This window comes from Hippopotamus amphibius, chromosome 10, assembly GCF_030028045.1.
Source record: "Hippopotamus amphibius kiboko isolate mHipAmp2 chromosome 10, mHipAmp2.hap2, whole genome shotgun sequence".
Taxonomy (NCBI): domain Eukaryota; kingdom Metazoa; phylum Chordata; class Mammalia; order Artiodactyla; family Hippopotamidae; genus Hippopotamus; species Hippopotamus amphibius.
In genome coordinates this window covers 2,181,658-2,200,189 of record NC_080195.1, presented here as the reverse complement: position 1 = coordinate 2,200,189, position 18,532 = coordinate 2,181,658, and the positions used below count along the sequence as shown (strand labels likewise).

The 18,532-nt window shown below is 43.9% G+C and overlaps 1 protein-coding gene across 1 annotated transcript in view; it reads left to right on the top strand.

The window, feature by feature from the left end:
• The window catches only part of CSMD1 (CUB and Sushi multiple domains 1), a 1,409,269-nt gene that overhangs the window by 1,201,727 nt on the left and 189,010 nt on the right, over positions 1-18,532 (top strand). Inside the window, exons 31-36 of the mRNA XM_057697717.1 lie at positions 2,715-2,831; positions 4,324-4,437; positions 5,865-5,960; positions 14,090-14,293; positions 15,149-15,273; positions 15,622-15,718. Of these exons, the coding sequence (XP_057553700.1) occupies positions 2,715-2,831; positions 4,324-4,437; positions 5,865-5,960; positions 14,090-14,293; positions 15,149-15,273; positions 15,622-15,718 (753 nt within the window). The remainder of the gene's footprint in view (positions 1-2,714; positions 2,832-4,323; positions 4,438-5,864; positions 5,961-14,089; positions 14,294-15,148; positions 15,274-15,621; positions 15,719-18,532) is intronic.

The window sequence follows — 18,532 nt, the reverse complement described above, 5'->3', positions numbered from 1 at the left end:
CACTGAGCTGGGCCCACCCAGCCCTACCCACCATCAGTCCCTCCCATCAGGAAGCACCCATGAACCTCCTAGATAGCTTCCTCCCCAAGAGGGCAGACAGCAGTATCAAGCAGTATCAGCAGTATTTCATCTTGTGGAACTGAAAACCACAGCCACAGAGAGATAGAGAAAATGAAAAAGCAGAGGATTTTGTACCAGATGAAGGGACAGGATAAAACCCCAGAAAAACAACTAAATGAAGAGGAGGTAGGCAACCTTCCAGGAAAAGAATTCAGAATAATGATGGTGAAGATGATCCAGGACTTTGAAAAAAGACTGGATGCAAAGATTGAAAAGTTTGCCAAAGACGTAGAAGAATTAAAGAGCAAACAAACAAAGATATGCAACACAATAACGGAAATGAACAATACACTAGAAGGAACCAGTAGCAGATTAACTGAGGCAGAAGGGCGAATAAGTGACCTGGAAGACAGAATGGTGATAATCACTGATGCAGAAAAGAATAAGGAAAAAAGAAAGAAAAGAACTGAAGACAGCCTAAGAGACCTCTGGGACAATGTTAAACGCACCAACATTCGCATTATAGGGGTCCCAGAAGGAGAAGAGAGAGAGAAAGGACCCGAGAAAATGTTGGAAGAGATTCTAGTTGAAAACTTCCCTAACATGGGAAAGGAAATAGCTACCCAAGTCCAGGAAGTGCAGAGAGTCCCAGGCAGGATAAACCCAAGGAGAAACACACCAAGACATATAGTAGTCAAGTTGACAAAAATTAAAGACAGAGAAATGTTATTAAAAGCAACACAGGAAAAATGACAAATCACATACAAGGGAACTCCCATCAGGTTAACCGCTGATTTCTCAGCAGGAACTCTGCAAGCCAGAAGGGAGCGGCACGATATATTTCAAGTGATGAAAGGGAAGAACCTACAACCAAGAATACTCTCCGCAGCAAGGATCTCATTCAGATTCGATGGAGAAATCAAAAGCTTTACAGACAAGCAACAGCTAAGAGAATTCAGCACCACCAAACCAGCCCTACAACAAATGCTAAAGGAACTTCTCTAGGCAGGAAACATAAGAGAAGAAAAGGACCTACAAAAACAAAAACAAAACAGTTGAGAAAATGGTCATAGGAACATACATATCAATAATTACCTTGAATGTAAGTGGACTAAATGCACCGACCAGAAGACACAGACTGGCTGAACAGATAGACCCATGTATATGCTGTCTCCAAGAGACCCACTTCAGACCTCGGGACACATACAGACAGAAAGTGAGGGGATGGAAAAAGATATTCCATGCAAATGGAAATCAAAAGAAAGCTGGAGTAACGATACTTATATCAGATAAAATAGACTTTAAAATAAAAAATGTTACAAGAGACAAGACAGGACATTACATAAAAATCAAGGAATCCATCCAAGAAGAGGAGATAACAATTATAAATATATATACACCCAGTATAGGAGCACCTCAATACATAAGGCAAATGCTAACAACTATGAAAGAGGAAACTCAAGGCAGAAATAGAGACACAGATGCAGAGAACAAACTCATGGACACCAAGTGGGGAAAGTGGGGAGGGTTGGGGGTGGGATGAATTGGGAGATTGGGATACCAGATTGTACACTCTAAATATATGCTGTTTATTGTCTGTTAACTGTATCTCAATAAAAGTTCTTTAAAAAAAAAGGAAATAAAGCATAAAAATATAAACTTTCTCAAATGCTGAAAATAATTCTGAATTCAGATGAGAGAAGTCGTATCCAGGATAAGAAGGCACGTAGTCGGGCCACAAAGGGCACGGCCGAGGTGCAGTCAGCATCACTTCTGTGGATAGTGTCCTAAATAGATGAGCAGAAGTGGACTTCTTTTTAAGTACAAATATGAGGGCTTGAAGTATTCTTAATTTAATCACAAAGCTGGGTATTTCAAAACTGGGATTTAGTTGAATGTCTTTTAAAATGTTTACCAATAGTATTTTGAAATCCAGGTTACAGTATTTTCCTATTTTTTCAGCAAGAGCAATGCTGAGAGTAAAAAGATGATCAGAGGGAAAATACACACACACACACACACACACACACTCTCTCTCTCTGTCTCTAAACGGGGCATATGACACCTCATCGGTGTACCTGCACTAACCTTGTAGTTTTCGGTTCCTTCAGATTTCAATGGAACTTACAGGAAGAGATCCCACACTCACTAGTAACTTTACATGTCACTCTTGAGCTGAATCTATGATGAAAACGCAACAGGAACTGAGAGTAAACGTTATTTTTTTTCAGTCCCATAGAAATATAAAGACAATAGAAAACTGAAATAACCTTTGTATCTTTTAAGTTAAATTGACGGTTGATTTCAACCAGAAAATTCTGGTAGGCTTTTGAAGTACCCTAAGGGTTTGTCTTTATCGGACCTGTTCTTGTTACCGTGGCAACTGTTTTCATTATTATTTTAGCATGTCTGAGAGCATTCTTAAAAATAATATTAGGTCTTCCTTCTAAGTTGAATGACTTTTATTCTCACCTGGTCAATCTTTGTTCTTCTTTTTATTTTGCTTTTGGTAGTGATGTGAAATCAGGTTTTAACTGTGATGTTTTAAGTGTTTGAGGAGTGACACTTGTCTGCTCAGGGCTTTGATTTGTGTGTCCCCTGTCCCCTGCTCTGAGGTCAAACACAGCACATAATTCTCGGCCGGTCTCTTTCAGCCCCCTGTGGAGGCCAGTACACCGGATCAGAAGGGGTGGTCTTGTCACCGAATTACCCTCACAATTACACAGCGGGTCAGATCTGCCTCTATTCGATAACGGTACCAAAGGAATTTGGTAAGATTTTCTTCTTATTTTTAATTTACTTTCATGTATCTTTTGGTGTTAATATTTCTGTCATTTTATAAACAAATATTCCAGCTCTTGATATAATAAAATAATGTAAAAGAAGATGACATATCAAAGTAACAGGTTTTCCAAACATGTCTTATACAATATCCACAACAGTTCTTTTATCAGTGTGATATAAAATGCTTAAATTTCCTTCTCAGATTCCGATCCAGAATGATCAGGGAGAATAACTTTGGCTTTGATCTTGTTTTTGTTAGATAGCCTTTCCTCATTTGTCTGTCTTGTGTGTAGAGGAGGGTTGCAGCCTCACGTGTGAGCCAGGGGAACACTGGTCGCCTGTGGGATGTTATTAGCACATGTATTTAGCCACTGATTATGCTGGAAATCACTGGCTCGGTGAACACACCTTTGAGTGACTGGAGACGTAAAGCAGGCAGGGTCCTACCCGACCCTCCAAACCCGACTTCCTAAGTTTCCGCACTAAACCTTGCTTCCCAAGTTAGCCAGTTTTCTGGGACGGCTTCTTTTCTGGGAGGCCCTTCTCTGGTGGTTTACTGTGGTTACTCAACACTGGATCCCCACACCTCCCCTCTCACTCTTGACCAGGAAAATAATTTAGTGTTGGATTCTTTTCTGGAGTTGACCAGGTAGTAGCTTTTATAATTTTATGGAATAGTTCCATTTTCCCAACAGTAAAATTTAAAACCCAACCTAGTCAAGGTTTTTTTTCTTTACACTCAAAATAGCAATCACTCGTAGAACAAATAAAAATTCTAAGGTTAGATTCTATTTGAGGGCAAACATTTAAAAAATACAATTATATGATAAGAAAGTTAATTGCTGCTTAAGAAACGTGCACATGGGAGACGAATGATTTCTGTGAACTTCTGTTGTATGAATCACAGGCTTCTCAACATCTGATGAAAACCACCCCCAAGCACTGACTTCAGCCTTTGGTATTTTAGATCACGGGCCCTTCATGAACTGCGCGATGCAACCTGCTTAGTCTCTTAAGCCGAATCATTTAGCTTTGACTTTCCACCAGTTCTCAAGGATGATTGGATTTTCAGACAAGTCTTTCCTTGTATCATCTTACCGTGTTAATAAGAGTGTGTGCCTGGGACTTGCAAAGTGATGGATGTGAACATGAAAACCAGGGCAGAGGGACCAGCTTCTCAGAAGGCAGAGACTAGGTCTACTTACTCCATGAGCAAATGGAAAATATCAATCTCATTTAAAAACTGAAAGACTGGGCTTTAGAATATTTATTGTTATAAAAAATGGACAGAAACACTTAGAATAGGTCCTAGATTTTCACTCTGTTAGAAAGCAGAGAAAATAAGTTAATTTTTTTTTTTACAGGATTCTTAGGATCCTGATATTTTGGAGGTATCAATATGATACAAAGTGTGATCACCATCTTCATTTCTTTGCTTTTTAAAGGCATTTTGTGCTGACCCACCTCCTTTATTTTCAGTGGTGTTTGGGCAGTTTGCCTATTTCCAGACAGCACTGAATGACCTGGCAGAACTGTTTGACGGAACGCACCCTCAGGCCAGACTTCTCAGCTCACTCTCTGGGTCTCATTCAGGTAAACTTTCAGTGAAATTTGTCTTTAATTCTATTTACACAGCGAGGGTAATTAATTTTAAACTTGTCTATTTTTTTTTGTTTGTGAAGGAGAAATTTAATCATCTTTTAACTTCCTTGCTTGTTTAGTAAAATCTTATCTTTGATGTAAAATTTCAAGTGTATTTTTACCCCATGTATAAAACCACCTGTCTTTATCATTTTGCTTACTAAGATTGTGGAAAATATAATATCCATCTCAGTAAAATATTAAAATATCAGAAAAAAAGGAGTAATAAACATCTTGTTATTTTACTTTCTATTCTATGTGTTGTAAACTTCCTGAAGATAAACACTATAAACATTTTAGTCCAAATCCTTCCAAACCTTTAAATGCAAACATATGGAGATGCACCCACTAACTCGTGTACAGAGGTGCACGTGTGTGTACATATACATACATCCACGTGTGCCCATATATGTGTGTAAACTTAGGTGGGACTTTGTAAAACGTGATATTTTTCACAACTTAGTGTTTTATCCCGTACGTTCACCTAAAATCACATGTAGAGGTCTTTCCCTATCAACAAATGTGAGTATACACCACGTACCATGAATTTTAGTGCTGAAGGGTGTTCAGATGGGTTAGTGAAGCAGTTTCTTTACCTCGACCCCCCACCCCATGGCTGCCACGGTCTCGTTTGTACCACTGCTGCGTTGCCATCATTTACAACACAACATGCAGCCGTCCACCTGCACCACAGCCTGGGACCAACCAAGGCTAAGACCTGCTTATTTCCAGTTTCTCACCATTACTAACCACATAGGTCTTGTTATTTTCTACCAGTGTCCAATGATGTAATGTCCAGAAATGTATCAGAAGATACACATTTAAAATACTGATGCAGCCTCACAAATTCACCTCTGAAGAGCTTAAGCTTCACACACCCCCTCAGAGTACTTGAGAGAGACCACTCCTGTATCATACCCGTACGTTAAAAGGTGAAAAGTGTATTGCACAAGGTTTTTTTTTTTTTTCTGAGTTATTTAATTTTTTTAAGTCAGCTTTGGATTCAGAGACATGTTCTTAATTCTAAGTAAAATCCTAGCAAGTAATTATCAAATAAAGTTGATTCTGATTCAGTGATTCACCCACTTCTGTTTTCCACATTATCGGCTACTTGGCCTACATCAGTGCTTTCTTCAAAAGAAGCATAAAGGAAATCGTGATGAAAACAACATTTTAACGGAATGTCAAGGCAAGAACAGAGTTTTAAAATCTTTTTAGAAACAGTGTATTTGGGTTCTACACCCCAGAGTGAAGTTTTATGAAAGTTCAAAAGTTAAACGTGAAATTCCAAGTGAATGATTATTTTCCCAAACGCTGTCCAGCACAGGCCAGGTGTCGAGTGGATCCCTTGTGTCATCTCCGTCTGTCTGTCCCTCCAGGTGAGACATTGCCTTTGGCCACATCCAATCAGATTCTGCTCCGGTTCAGCGCCAAGAGTGGGGCGCCTGCGCGGGGTTTCCATTTCGTCTATCAAGGTAGGCCTCTGCCGTCTCTGCGCTGCTCCTCACACTGCACGTGCAGCTGTTTTCAGCCCCGATACATCTGAGTTGCACTTTTTTTAATATTTAAGAATTTGAGGGTATCCATATATTTACAATAAAATTATTTAATAAAAATATTAGTTTTTTCTTTTGACAATCACATGTGATATTTCTAAGACAGAGATACAATTTATGCTTCATTTATCTGCAGGATCAGGAAACAAATATTGATCAGATTACCTTCGTGTAGCACTCCACAATTTGCAAAGTGATTTCAAATGTATCATAATATTTCACCTAATTTCAGTAAAATTAAGTAAAATATTGCATAATAGATTTCTGTAACTGTCTTAATGAAATAAACTTAAAACACATTGTGCAGTTCCAAATCTTACTGTAAAAACTAATTGACAAGTTAGTTGAAATGTAACAAAAGCAAACTAAACCCCACATATCATCCATGTTTCCGTCGCTGGAAACACCTGTTTCATTTTGCTTGTGTTCTGTTAACTTAGGCGCTTTCACACCTCTGTAATTATGTTTTAACTTGGAACTTATTCAGAATGCTTGAGATTGCTCAAAGTTTCTGAACAATGAAGATTTTTTTTCCTGTTTCTAGCTGACCTTTAGTTTGCATATCCATTACTTGAATTTGGAAAAACACCCTGTGGACTGTCCACTTTCACAGAGGCACAGAGCGAGCCTCTGGGTCTAACTTGCAATGACTGTAGAGCTGAGAACGGAAAGAGGTTGTCACCTTCACAGATAAACTAATTGCCTATTCAGAAGTGAGAAGAATGCTTAGTTTTTCTAGGTCTCAATTTTGCTGGAGGCTGGAGAGATGGCAGGCTGCTCTTGAACCATTTTCTTCAGAAGCCGAGGAGAATCGCTCCCTGGCAACAGTTTCTTTCCTTTAATAGAGGCTCCTCCGGAAAACATGCTTGACGACATTGTGTTTTTCATAGAGTTATAGAGAATAACAATCTGTCATATCATTTATGAATCATTTATGATAATCAGACATTTCAAAATGTATGGCCTCAAAATATTTCACGATAAAAACCCTTCAGTGTTCAGCAATAAGATGATCTAAGAGTCGTGGAAAGAGTGAGAATGATGTTTGACAGGCAGGTAGGAGGGAAAATATTTCTAATCCAGTTTAAGGAGCAGTTGCTTGGGTGATGATGCTATTACGTTAAAGTGATTGTTCTGATTAAACTTTTGTTAAAATATGAATAATTAAGACAGTATTTTTAAAAATAGACTTTATAGGAAAGAGTCCAATTCAGGCAACTCACCTCTCACCCCTCTCCTAATTTTCTTTACATAAATTCTATATATTACTTTGCAGAAGCAGATTCACAAAACGAAGTAAGTTGGGGTGATATCTAAGGAAACTGGACCGCTTGGTTTAAGTATATTTGTTGTCTTGTGAAAATGCAAGTTCCTGGCATTGTCTGCCTCAATCAGGGACTTCCTTAATTTTTGATAAAGATTAGAAAATTGATCCGATTATCAAATAAAACATCTGGGGCACATGGCCCTATGTCTGTCCTATTTGCAAATGTTATCCTCAGAAGTCATGGGTTTTAAAATTGTACTTCTTGTTTTAAAGCAATGTATTATCATTAAAATGTATAAAATACAGAAAAGCGTAAGAAAAGCAAATCATCTGCAAGAGTAATACATTTTCCTTGTGCTTAAGAATATGTAATGTCTCCGACACAATGAGTACTTCTTGTGAGTTCCCAGTATATCTCCTTTTCTTGCTTTGTCCCTGTGGTAAGCTCATGCAAAAACTGACGTCCTTCGATCAAGGCCAAATCCTTTGGAGCTAAAGAACTAGGATCATGAATGCAGCTTATAAATCACTCAGGAGCACCTGGGAAAGTTTTCAGTACATCTCAGAAGTTAAATTGAACATGGCCTTCTGAAAGATAGTCGTTAAGTGCAAGCCTAGAAATTATTTGAACTCTATTGTGTGAAAACTTTCTGAATAGTGCTCTCATATACCACTTACGGCTTCATTCCTCCGTAAGTTATTAAAGCTTAAAATTGCACAGGGACTTTCTGGCTTCCGTGTCTACGGGCTGTCTGAGCCTTGTCCACAGACAGTTCTGTTGTAAAGAGCTGTTCAGACTTCAGTGAAGAAGGAGCGCAGGTGTCAGGCGCAGAGAACTCGTGCATGACCCAGGCAGCTCCCCGTCCCTCCAGTCATCCTGGTGAATAACACGGAGACGCTGGTGCTGAGGATGTTTCTGTCGCTCTGATCTTGTGCAGAAGTGGAAGTATAGAGGCATGAAAGTATTGTAACCTTTATGTCTTTGCTGGGTTTAATTTGCTTGTTTGCTTTCGGTGCTACTTGGGAGTAGAAGGATACATTTGGGAAGCGAGGGAGGTAAGAGGGTGGTGGGGACACATGGGCATCCCAGAGAAGGCTCGTGGGGGTGGCCCTTCACGGCACACGGCTTCCTCCTGTAATCATTCTCACCGTCAGTTCTGCACACTAGGATTTTCCTTGAAGACTTATGAGGAATACAGTGCTTGCTGTTGAACATGAGCCTGTTCAAACAGCGTGTGAGATTTCCTTTCAGGCGTCCAGGAGGAAGCCCCGCCCCTCCGGCCCCACTTGCTGCTGCCAGGAATGCTCTGCATGTTCACCGCGGGGATTCCCATCGCCGCCCCTCCCCTGCCTAAGCTCCTGGACCCAGAGACTGGCAGAACCTGCCATCACTAAATGTGGTGCTACGGGTTTTAATGATCTTTGCGGCTCCGTAGACAATATACTGCCCCTAATGTCAGTGTGTTCTAGTTCAGTGCAAAAACTAAATTCACATAGTCCTCAGCAGCCTTCCCTGTTGGAGACTCACCTACCATTTCTTTTTATTTATTTATTTATTTATTTATTTATTTATTTATTTATTTATTTATTTTATTGGCTGCGTTGGGTCTTTGTTGCTGCACACGGGCTTTCTCTAGTTGCGGCGAGCGGGGGCTACTCTTCCTTGTGGTGCACGGGCTTCTCATTGTGGTGGCCTCTCTTGTTGCAGAGCATGGGCTCCAGGCGCGTGGGCTTCAGTAGTTGCAGCACATGGGCTCAATAGTTGTGGCTCACGGGCTCTAGAGCACAGGCTCAATAGTTGCGGCGCACGGACTTAGTTGCTCTGCGGCATGTGGTATCTTCCTGGGGCAGGGCTCGAACCCGTGTCCCCTGCATTGGCAGGCGGATTCTTACCCACTGTGCCACTTAGGAAGTCCTCACCTAGCATTTCTTAACGAGCTCTGCACTGCCTCTCCACGCCCCTTTCCTACACTGTCCAGAGGGGCCGTCACTAGGATCCTGAGTGAAGCTGAGACTGTGAGTTGCGTCCTCTAGCGGGAAGCCAGTAGTGATTTTGTCACTGCTCGTTGCAGTCTAGCCTACCAACTGGTGGCCATCAAGGGACCACCAGCCGTGACACCTGCCAGGGATGGAGAAAAGCCCAGCATCCTCTTGGTACACGAAACCCGCTCTCAATAAAGTCCCTTTGATTCTATTCTGTGAAGTAGTTACATTGCACTTAGAGACTTTTTTGTCCCCAAAACACCTTTTAATACTAGAATCAACCTTGGTAACACTGGAATCAACACAAGAAACAAGCTGTGTGGCCACAGAGACCCACGAAGGCAGAGCAAGTGTTCTTTTCTCCTTTCCTGTGTGCTCTGAGGCACACACTCATTTGTGAAAAACTGTCCACACCACCCCTGCCTCCCCGAGCTGTCTGTGCACATGACTGAACGTGTCTGTTCCACTTCGTGGTTACACAGCGTCTCATCAATACACTATTTGTAGTTGTCTTACATTTACGCCTGCTGTTTTCACATGTTGTCTGTTTCTCGTGTGTGTTTCAATGCAGAATTCATCCCCCCTTTTAGTTCCCTCAAAATACCTCAGTCACACCAAAATTAGTAAGTCATGCAGGACTTACCGAATATTTCAAGAGGAGAAGGAAGACATGCTTTTGTACCACACCTCTCCACTGTGCGCAACTTACAAACGCCAATCGTCCACACCTCTGCCGTTCCGGGTCACATTTCTCATCTCCCAGCCTCACATGACACTGCATCCTGCCTCCAGCTTCCAGCTGCCCGCCTCCCAGACTCAGCGGCTCTCAGGACTGTCCTCTGCTAGGGTTGTCCTAAAATAAACAGATCACATAAACAGAGCTAGGAAGATGGAAACGCTTTTTCTAAGTTTGGGTAGGAAGAATTTACACTAACATTTTCTTTGCCTGAAATTCTTCCTAGGTGTGCAGATACATGTTTTGGTTGGTTTTCCCCCCAGGCCTCATCTTTTCTAAGATGTCATAAACTATAAGACTCCTAAGAAACTCACGTTTTGTATCGAGCTTATAAAATGCATACTTTTTACAAAAACGATGGAGCATGAAGTTTTGTGCGTAATTCCGTGATGTATGTTTGAATTCACTGACTAGTGACAGATTGTCAGATCAGATTTTCCAACTGTGGGAACAGAGTGATTTTGAGAAATAGAATATGTCCCTCTTTCACTCAGCGGAACAGGAAAGACTGCCTCACTTGGACAGTTTTTCTTGTCTGCATTCAGGTTCATTTTATTATTGTTGCTGTTTTTTTTTCCTCCGTCTGCTCTAAAAGAGGTGCAGTGAAAGAACTGCAGGCACATACCTGTAGCTTAGAGCGTTTGTGTCGGTGCAACATTCCATCACGTTATGTTCCCGTTTTCCCCATATTCACAGTATCACTCATTTTTGGTGTCATAAAAGCCCCAGAGAATAGCACCCAGTCTCTGAACCAACACAGTCCACAGCCTGAGAAGCCAATCACAGTGGCCTTCACCCTCTGTTCCCGGCTGACACCATTCCCTGTCCACTTGGCGCTGGGCTGAATGCAGTTTTGCTTCACAGCAGTGCAGAGCATGTACTGAAGGATGGAGAATAATTGCTGCCAGAACAGAATTTCTCTCTAATGTGGCCCGAAACCTCCAGGTGAGGGCTAGCCCCAGCGCACAGGCTGAAAGGGAGAAGCTGATCAGCGTTGCTGGAATTTTCCCCCAGATGTTACACGCAGTTTTGGTACCTCAATGTTCTAGGTTTCCTCTCTCTCACTTTCTCAGAGGTTTAAAATTGGTCTCTTCACTTTGCAGACTTCTTCCTCTAAAAAAATGTCCTCCATCATTTCACTCAAATGCAGGTATTATTCATTTATTGTTATTTTCCTTGGAAATAGGCTACTCTGAAGTTCATGAAGAAAGGTTTAATAGTGACGTGTACAGATGGCCCTCAGTGGCGTGTTTCTACTCATTTGTGACACCCAGGAAAGATGCTGTGTTTGAGGCCTCTTAGAAAGTGTGGAAACTTGGCTGCAAATAGTTTGTGCTTCCCAAGTAGTTCAGCACAAACAGAACAATTAAAGACTTGCCATATTTCTCCATATCTGTAAAAAATTGTCAAGAATTGATTGTGGAACATCATTTTATTTACTTATTTGTTTGTTTATTTGTAACATGCTACTGTTCAACTGTAACAAAATACTCAGGGATAAAAATATGACAAATATGTGTTAAGCTTTATTTTATTATAATAGACTATTATATTCTGCGTTGTTTTCAGTTACAGAAAAGAACATTCCGTAGTATTAATTTTGTAAACTATAGCTATTAGACAGTATACAATTTTATTAACTTTCGCCTTCTGATCAAACACGTTTCCACCCTGAATTGAAGCATAGTTTCATCAAAACAACCTTCTGACTTCCAATCTCATAGAATTGTGTCCTGAGCAGGAATTTCCCCGATGGTGTCTTTACTGTTCGGGTTCCATTCAGAACAAGAGGCCAGTGTATTAGGAAAAGGGCCGTGAAGACAGAAGAGTTACTTTTAAACAAAACGGCCCCTCTCGGAGGGCTGTGCTCTCGAATGAAGGCACACGGGGCCAAAGGGAAACGAGGTCTCGGAGACAATAAACACGGACTGACTTTTCCCGCAGGGACAGAAGCCAGACATGCCATCTCCCACGTGCGTACCTGGGGCATCTGTGTCTCAAAGGGTCCGTCTGGGGTGACAGACCCCTTTGCCCTGGAAGTATTTTTCAGACTTTACCTCGTGCCTCTTTATGAACGAAAAGCCTGCTGTAGTGATAACTCAGTGCCCGTCCGCGAATTCTGATCCGCAGCCTGAGCAGACGCCTCCCGGAGCGAGGCGCGCCTGCCAGGCCCAGCGCCAGAGGCCGTGAGACCCTCGCGGGCTGCGGACCCGGGGCCGGGGCGGGGGCGGCGCGGGGCGCGCGGGGCGCGGGCGTGTGCCGCGTGATTCTGCGTCACAGTCGGGGCTGCCGGGGCCCCTCTGTGGGGACGCGTCTGCCCTTCTCTGTGGGACGGCGAGGGACGGAGCGGGGCTGCAGCCGTGACCCGCAGGGGACACGCCACGCCAGCCCGGGGAGGGGTTTTGGGTCTGCGTCGTGTTGCCGGTATCGCCTGTGACCGCGAGCACGCGTGGCCTCGGAGGCAGGAGGGCAGCCAGCGCTCAGGCTGGGCAGTGACCAGCTGGCTGTGTCCTGCTCCTTTCTCAGACCTTCAGGCCGCATGATGTCCCCACCAGCTGGACTCTCTTAGCAAGCTTTGCTCTTTGCTGTGTAATCTTTTTTCTCCCCATTTCCAAACGTACAGTGATAATATGAGACACGCTGGGGACGTGCCAGGGCTCCCTCCAGCCCCACCCCGCTCCCCCATCCCAGCCCCCACCTTGGAGAATCGCTGGTCCCAGGGGAAGACCCTCCCTGGAGGTGAGGCTCTGCTCTTAGCCGGGGGCACAGACTCCCCACTCCCCCCTCTTCCCTCCCAAGTCTTTCTGTACAGAATGAGTCGTGTCATTGTATGTTTTCCTATGGTATGTGTTTTATTTGTTTTAATTTTTATGAAGGTAACATGAGATTTACCCTCTCATGTTAAATCCTTTCAATCGTTGTCTAAAATGAACAGTTTACATTGTTTAAACGTAGCAGTGCCTAATGCAGCATCATTAGCTACAGGCACAGCTTTGTAGGGCACATCTTTAGGACCTGGGCGTCTCACAGGACGAACTTTATACCTGTTGAACAGCAGCTCCACGCCTGCCCTCCCGGAGCTCCTAGCGGCCACCATCTGCTCTCCGTTGCTATCAGTGTGTCTCTTGTAATTGCCTCATGTACGTGGGACCACGCAGTATTCGTCCTTTTGTGACGGGCTTATTCCACTCACCGTAATGTCTTACAGGACCATCCGTGTTGTTGCAAGGGGCAGGATTTCCTTCCTTTCTTTTTTATTTTTTAAAGAACTTTTATGGAGATATAATTGACCTACAATGAACTACATATATTTAAAGTGTAAAATTTGGTTTTTTTCCTTATTGGTGGTGTGCATATGGCAATCCCGATCTCCCAGTTCATCCCACGCCATCCCCACCCTGCATTCCCCCCTTGTCCTTCCTTTTTAAAGGGCTAAATAATATTCTCTTGTATGAAGTGCTACCTGATCTGTCCATTGGTGGACATGGAGGTTGTTTCCGTGACGAGGCTGCTGTGAAGGGTGCTGTTATGTACAACGGGGGTGCAGATATCGCTCCAGGATAGGGATTTCATTTCCTTCAGATAAACACCCAGAAGTGGGATTGCTGGATCATATGGTAGTCCTATTTTTACTTTTGCTATTAAATCACCGTGGACGTATGATAAATAATCCTTTGGGCAGCAGCTTTCTCACAAGAGTCTAAGGTCCTTGAGGATAAGTACAAGTTCTTAACCATCTCATCACCACTGGCACAGTGACCTGGGTGCATAATTAATTGTAAATGCCTGGATATCACTCGGTCCTCATAAAGCGCGAATCCTCCGTGTGCCCTGTTTTCCTCGTCTGAACTGGCACTACGGGGTGGTCCTCAGGGTTGATTTGAGGATGCATGTAGATGTGAACGTGCTCCCCAAATCAGTCCCTGTGGAGACTGTGAAAGGCATCATTAATTTCCACATGAACATAAACTCTCTCCCGACGCATCCTAAGTCTGTTTTCAAGGAAATACCGTGGCTTCACGATGCAGATACAGATGGTTGTGGTGTGTGTCTTGCCTCCAGCTGTTCCTCGGACCAGTGACACCCAGTGCAGCTCTGTCCCCGAGCCCAGATATGGGAGGAGAATCGGCTCGGAGTTTTCAGCAGGATCCGTCGTGCGCTTCGAATGTAACCCTGGGTACCTCCTCCAGGGCTCCACGGCCATCCGCTGCCAGTCTGTGCCCAACGCGCTGGCTCAGTGGAACGACACCATCCCCAGCTGCGTAGGTGAGCGTGCGTCCTGAGGTGGGACGGCTTGCACGTGGGCCTCCATCCCAGGTTCACGGCAGCCCTGAAGGGCTGCCTCGGGCCACACGAATTGATCCATGTTCCAGACCTGTTCAAAGGGCAATTTATTTTATCAGAAATGATTAAGTAGCAGCCAGGCCCTAAAGATTATTGTGTTTCACAGAACAACTCATCAGATTAACAAGTATGAAACATGTTTCCCTTCTTGATACTAATGAAGTATGCCGTCTCAAGCCACGGGTATACGACATAATTTCATTTTGAGGGAAAATCATTATAATGTTGATTTGTTATGTTACTCGTGTAATGCCCTTTTAATAAATTGGTGCTGATGAAGGTCTGGAAAGGAATAGGTTGACGCAGCCTGAATAGCAATGACTCTGTTATAGTTTATTTGCTTCATTTTGTGTAGGAACCTCCAGTGCAGTCACGATTAGCACTTGAATTCATTTGTGCCTTTAAAGCGTCTCTTCTCCTCTCTGGACTTGCTCATAAATACCATTTGGAGTTGCGTGTCTGCACACAGAAGAGAAAACTCCGCAGAGCTCCTTAAATTGTAGTAGATCCGTTACTCTAAGCAGAATTCACTTCAGAGATGGCGCTGTTAGGTGCCAGCGCCTGAGACCTAGCAGCAGAGCGGATAATGACCTGCGGTGTTGATCATTTAACAGAGAACAGACTAAATTTGACCTTGGCTAAAAAAGCCATTTAAGGTATCATAGTCCATGTAAAACATCTCTTAATAGCTGACCACACAGTGAAAGGACACTAGGTACAAAATTGCTGTTGTTCTTCACTGTCCTGTGTTTTTGCTAATACTGGTGTGTCTTTCAGTCCCCTGCAGTGGCAACTTCACTCAGCGAAGGGGTACGGTTTTATCCCCCGGCTACCCTGAGCCGTACGGGAACAACCTAAACTGTGTCTGGAAGATCACAGTGACAGAGGGATCAGGGATTCAGGTACGTGCTCAGAGCCCGGAGTCTACGAGTAAACAGAGCTTGTGCCCGGGTTTCTGCTTTCTTTTTTCCCCCTTTTTGTACTCGTTATTCTAAACACATAAACCACAACCTACATTTCTACAAAGTGTTTCTAATCATATTTCTACATCTGAAATAACAATGATAGACTTTTAGAAAAAAACATCTATCAAACGTGCCATTTGTAGAAATTTTGGGGTGTCAGTTCCTTGATTTATTTTCTTTAGTTTCACCTTTCTCTTACATGTATATTTTTAATTTCGTGAAAACCCCATTGGACTAGTCTGACTTCACTAAGCAAAAAATAAATATTAACTTATTTTTTGGTAGATTCAAGTCATCAGTTTTGCCACGGAGCAGAACTGGGACTCTCTTGAGATTTACGATGGTGGAGATGTGACTGCTCCGAGACTGGGAAGTTTTTCAGGTAAGACGATGCGGGTCCCCTTGTTTCTGTGAATCGGAACCCTCAGGCACTGACAGACGGCAAGAGGGCACGCAACGCTGGCGCTTCTCTAGGAGACTCTTCCGTATGCACAACAGTTTCTCTGCTGTTGGGAGTCTCAGAACAAGGGCAGTGAAACACAGGTGTGAGGGAGGAACCTTCGTTCTCCGTGAGCAGCAGGGCAGGTGTGAAGGCAGCGGGCCACTGTGGTCGGACCCCCGAGCTGGGAAGGAGGAGTGGGTTGCTACCCTGTGGACACAACTGGGTGTCTTCACTGAAGTCAGCTGTGTGGGGAGGGGAGAGGATTTCAGAGTGGCTGATGTTCCTCTTCTCATACGCTTGTCGGATGTGTCCGGCACAACTGGGGACCGAGCAAGGGGGCGGTGGAGTGCGGGGGCGGGGGGTGAGGTGGAAGGTTGGGGACACGTGTGAGAACCGAGAACGAAGTAAGCACACAGAGGGTGATGTGAGCCGGGTTTCCTCAGTGACTGAGAAGGGGCTTGGAGAAACGGACACGAGGAAGGCTGGCCTGGAGCTGGGGGTGGCGGCATTGGTACGAATGGGTGGTCCTCATAGGTACAGCTGTAGACGCAGCGGAAGATAGAAGGGTGTGTGTGGGGGGTGTGTACATACTTCCTACCTCTGTCTCCTGAGAGGTGTAAAACAATAACCCCCGTAGCAGGGACCCCACCTAGTGCCCAGTTCTGGGTTCCTAGATATTTTTACCGAAAGCTCGGCCTCTCTGTGCACCGGTGCCGAATCAAATCCCGGAGACGGAGTTTTGGGTGACGTGGAAAAGGGTGTCTTTATCGCTCTGTCAGGCAGAGGGGGACACAGCAGGCTTCTGCCTCGAAAACTACGGACCTCAACTCCAGAGGGTTTGGTGAAGGGTTCATGACAGTGGTTCACCGGTGGTCCACAGCTCCTCGCCTCTCAGGTGGTCTTCTCGTCCCCGAATCTTCCTGAGCCTCTCTGGGCCCTGTGATCTCACCACAGGGGGTGTCTTGGTGGCTCCTCCCTTGATTGGCAGCTGTTCACATCCGCCCTTTGGAGCTCAGGGAAGGGCACGGAGGCTGGAGTCTTGCCTGTAGAAATGCTGGACAGGAGGAGGCCTCTGTGCCCAGGCCCCACTCAGCTTCCGTGCCCGGGAGCCCCACGGGGCCCCACTCTGTTTCAGTGTCACTTTACACACCGTTCTCCTCTCGAAGATACCAGTGCTTCTTGGAGAGCTGCTGACTCCAAGCTCTGGTAGGAAAAACATACATGGTGAACCATTTCATATGAAGTAGGGATGTGTGGATTCATACTGATATAAATAGACACATGCATGAATGGAAAGAGTAAAAGAGAAAGCCTGCCCTTGCAGAATGCAAATGAACATGTCTAGAAGGAGGTGGAATTAGAGACTCACCCGTTGGCAACCATTGGGACAGTGAATGATCCACATTGGAACATCCACGGATGCGAAAACGTGTGTGTGAGACGTTGATGAGGAGCAGACAGCCACAGTCTCCGTGCATCTCCCCAGCTGGTCCTCATCCGCTGCAGAGGAGGAGAGACGTAACTCAGAGTCCAGAAGCCTGGCAGACACGCCTTCCCCGGGCAGTCATGTGGCATCTACAGTATCGGACACGTACTCATTGGCGAACTGATAAACCTGCTCTCAAAACAAACACACAGACCAACAAAAAGCTTGATTTGGCTTAGAACTGCGTTGCTGTGGTGTAAATACTCCCACCAGGCGGACTTCAGGCAACCAGCATGATGTCCCTAAGAGCCGCGTTTGATTGGACATGCCCTGCATCAGCCTCGGGAAGCCTCCCAAGCCAGCTCCCTCACACCTCTGAGAGCCGGCACATACGGTGACCTTGGAGGAACACAGCACCACATTCTGATAGTCTTGCCAAAAATGCATCACCCTCTGCATCTAGCCGCGGAGAGCATCCGGCCTTCTCTTTGGAGGTTATCTGACGAAAGAAAAAGCATTTTTCCAAACTGCCTTCATCGTTTTTGGAGGACTGGTTTTTAAGTTTGGCTGCACTGAGACGTATGGCCGTGAAAACATCTGATGTGGTATTACTGCACAGCAGACCTGCATGTTTCAGTTTGTTTTTTTTAACGCCTCACTCTCCGTCTTTTGTAATGTGATTTTCTAAACTTACGTCTGAGTATATCCTCAGCTTAAATGTGTGTAATACTCTAATCACGAGAACCCCTATGTAGACAACAGCAAAAAATCCTCCGTTGCACACATTTCATTAACGTATAAAATGTTAAAGAAAAACATTTCACGTGAGCAGGTTTTATTGTTTTATCATGGTATAATTCGTACAAATAAAAATTAAATCCTAATTTTCTAAAATAAAAATTGATTTTGAAAAATATTCTACACACAAAAAGTGGCTTGTATCTTTCAAAAATGTCAAGTTCATGAAAGGGAAAGAAAGACTGAGAAACTCTTCCAGACAAAAATACTAAAGAGACATAATCATCAGCGGAAACCTTTTGCTGGAAAAGCCGTTATTGGCAGACTGTCAAAATTCCAGTGATTTCTATGGAATACACGGTACTGTTGCATCCATGTTAGTTTTTTGTTTCTGTTTTTCTAAGAACTGCTCTGTTTTAAGAAGTGCACACAGAAATGAGTCATCACGTCTGCAACTTGCACACGAAGGTTTAGAATAAAATAATTTTGCATATATCTGTATTGTGGATAGAGACTGTTTTACACATATATTTGTATTGTGGGTAGATAGAGATAGATATCATTATTATGTAATGTATGGCAAGATAGTG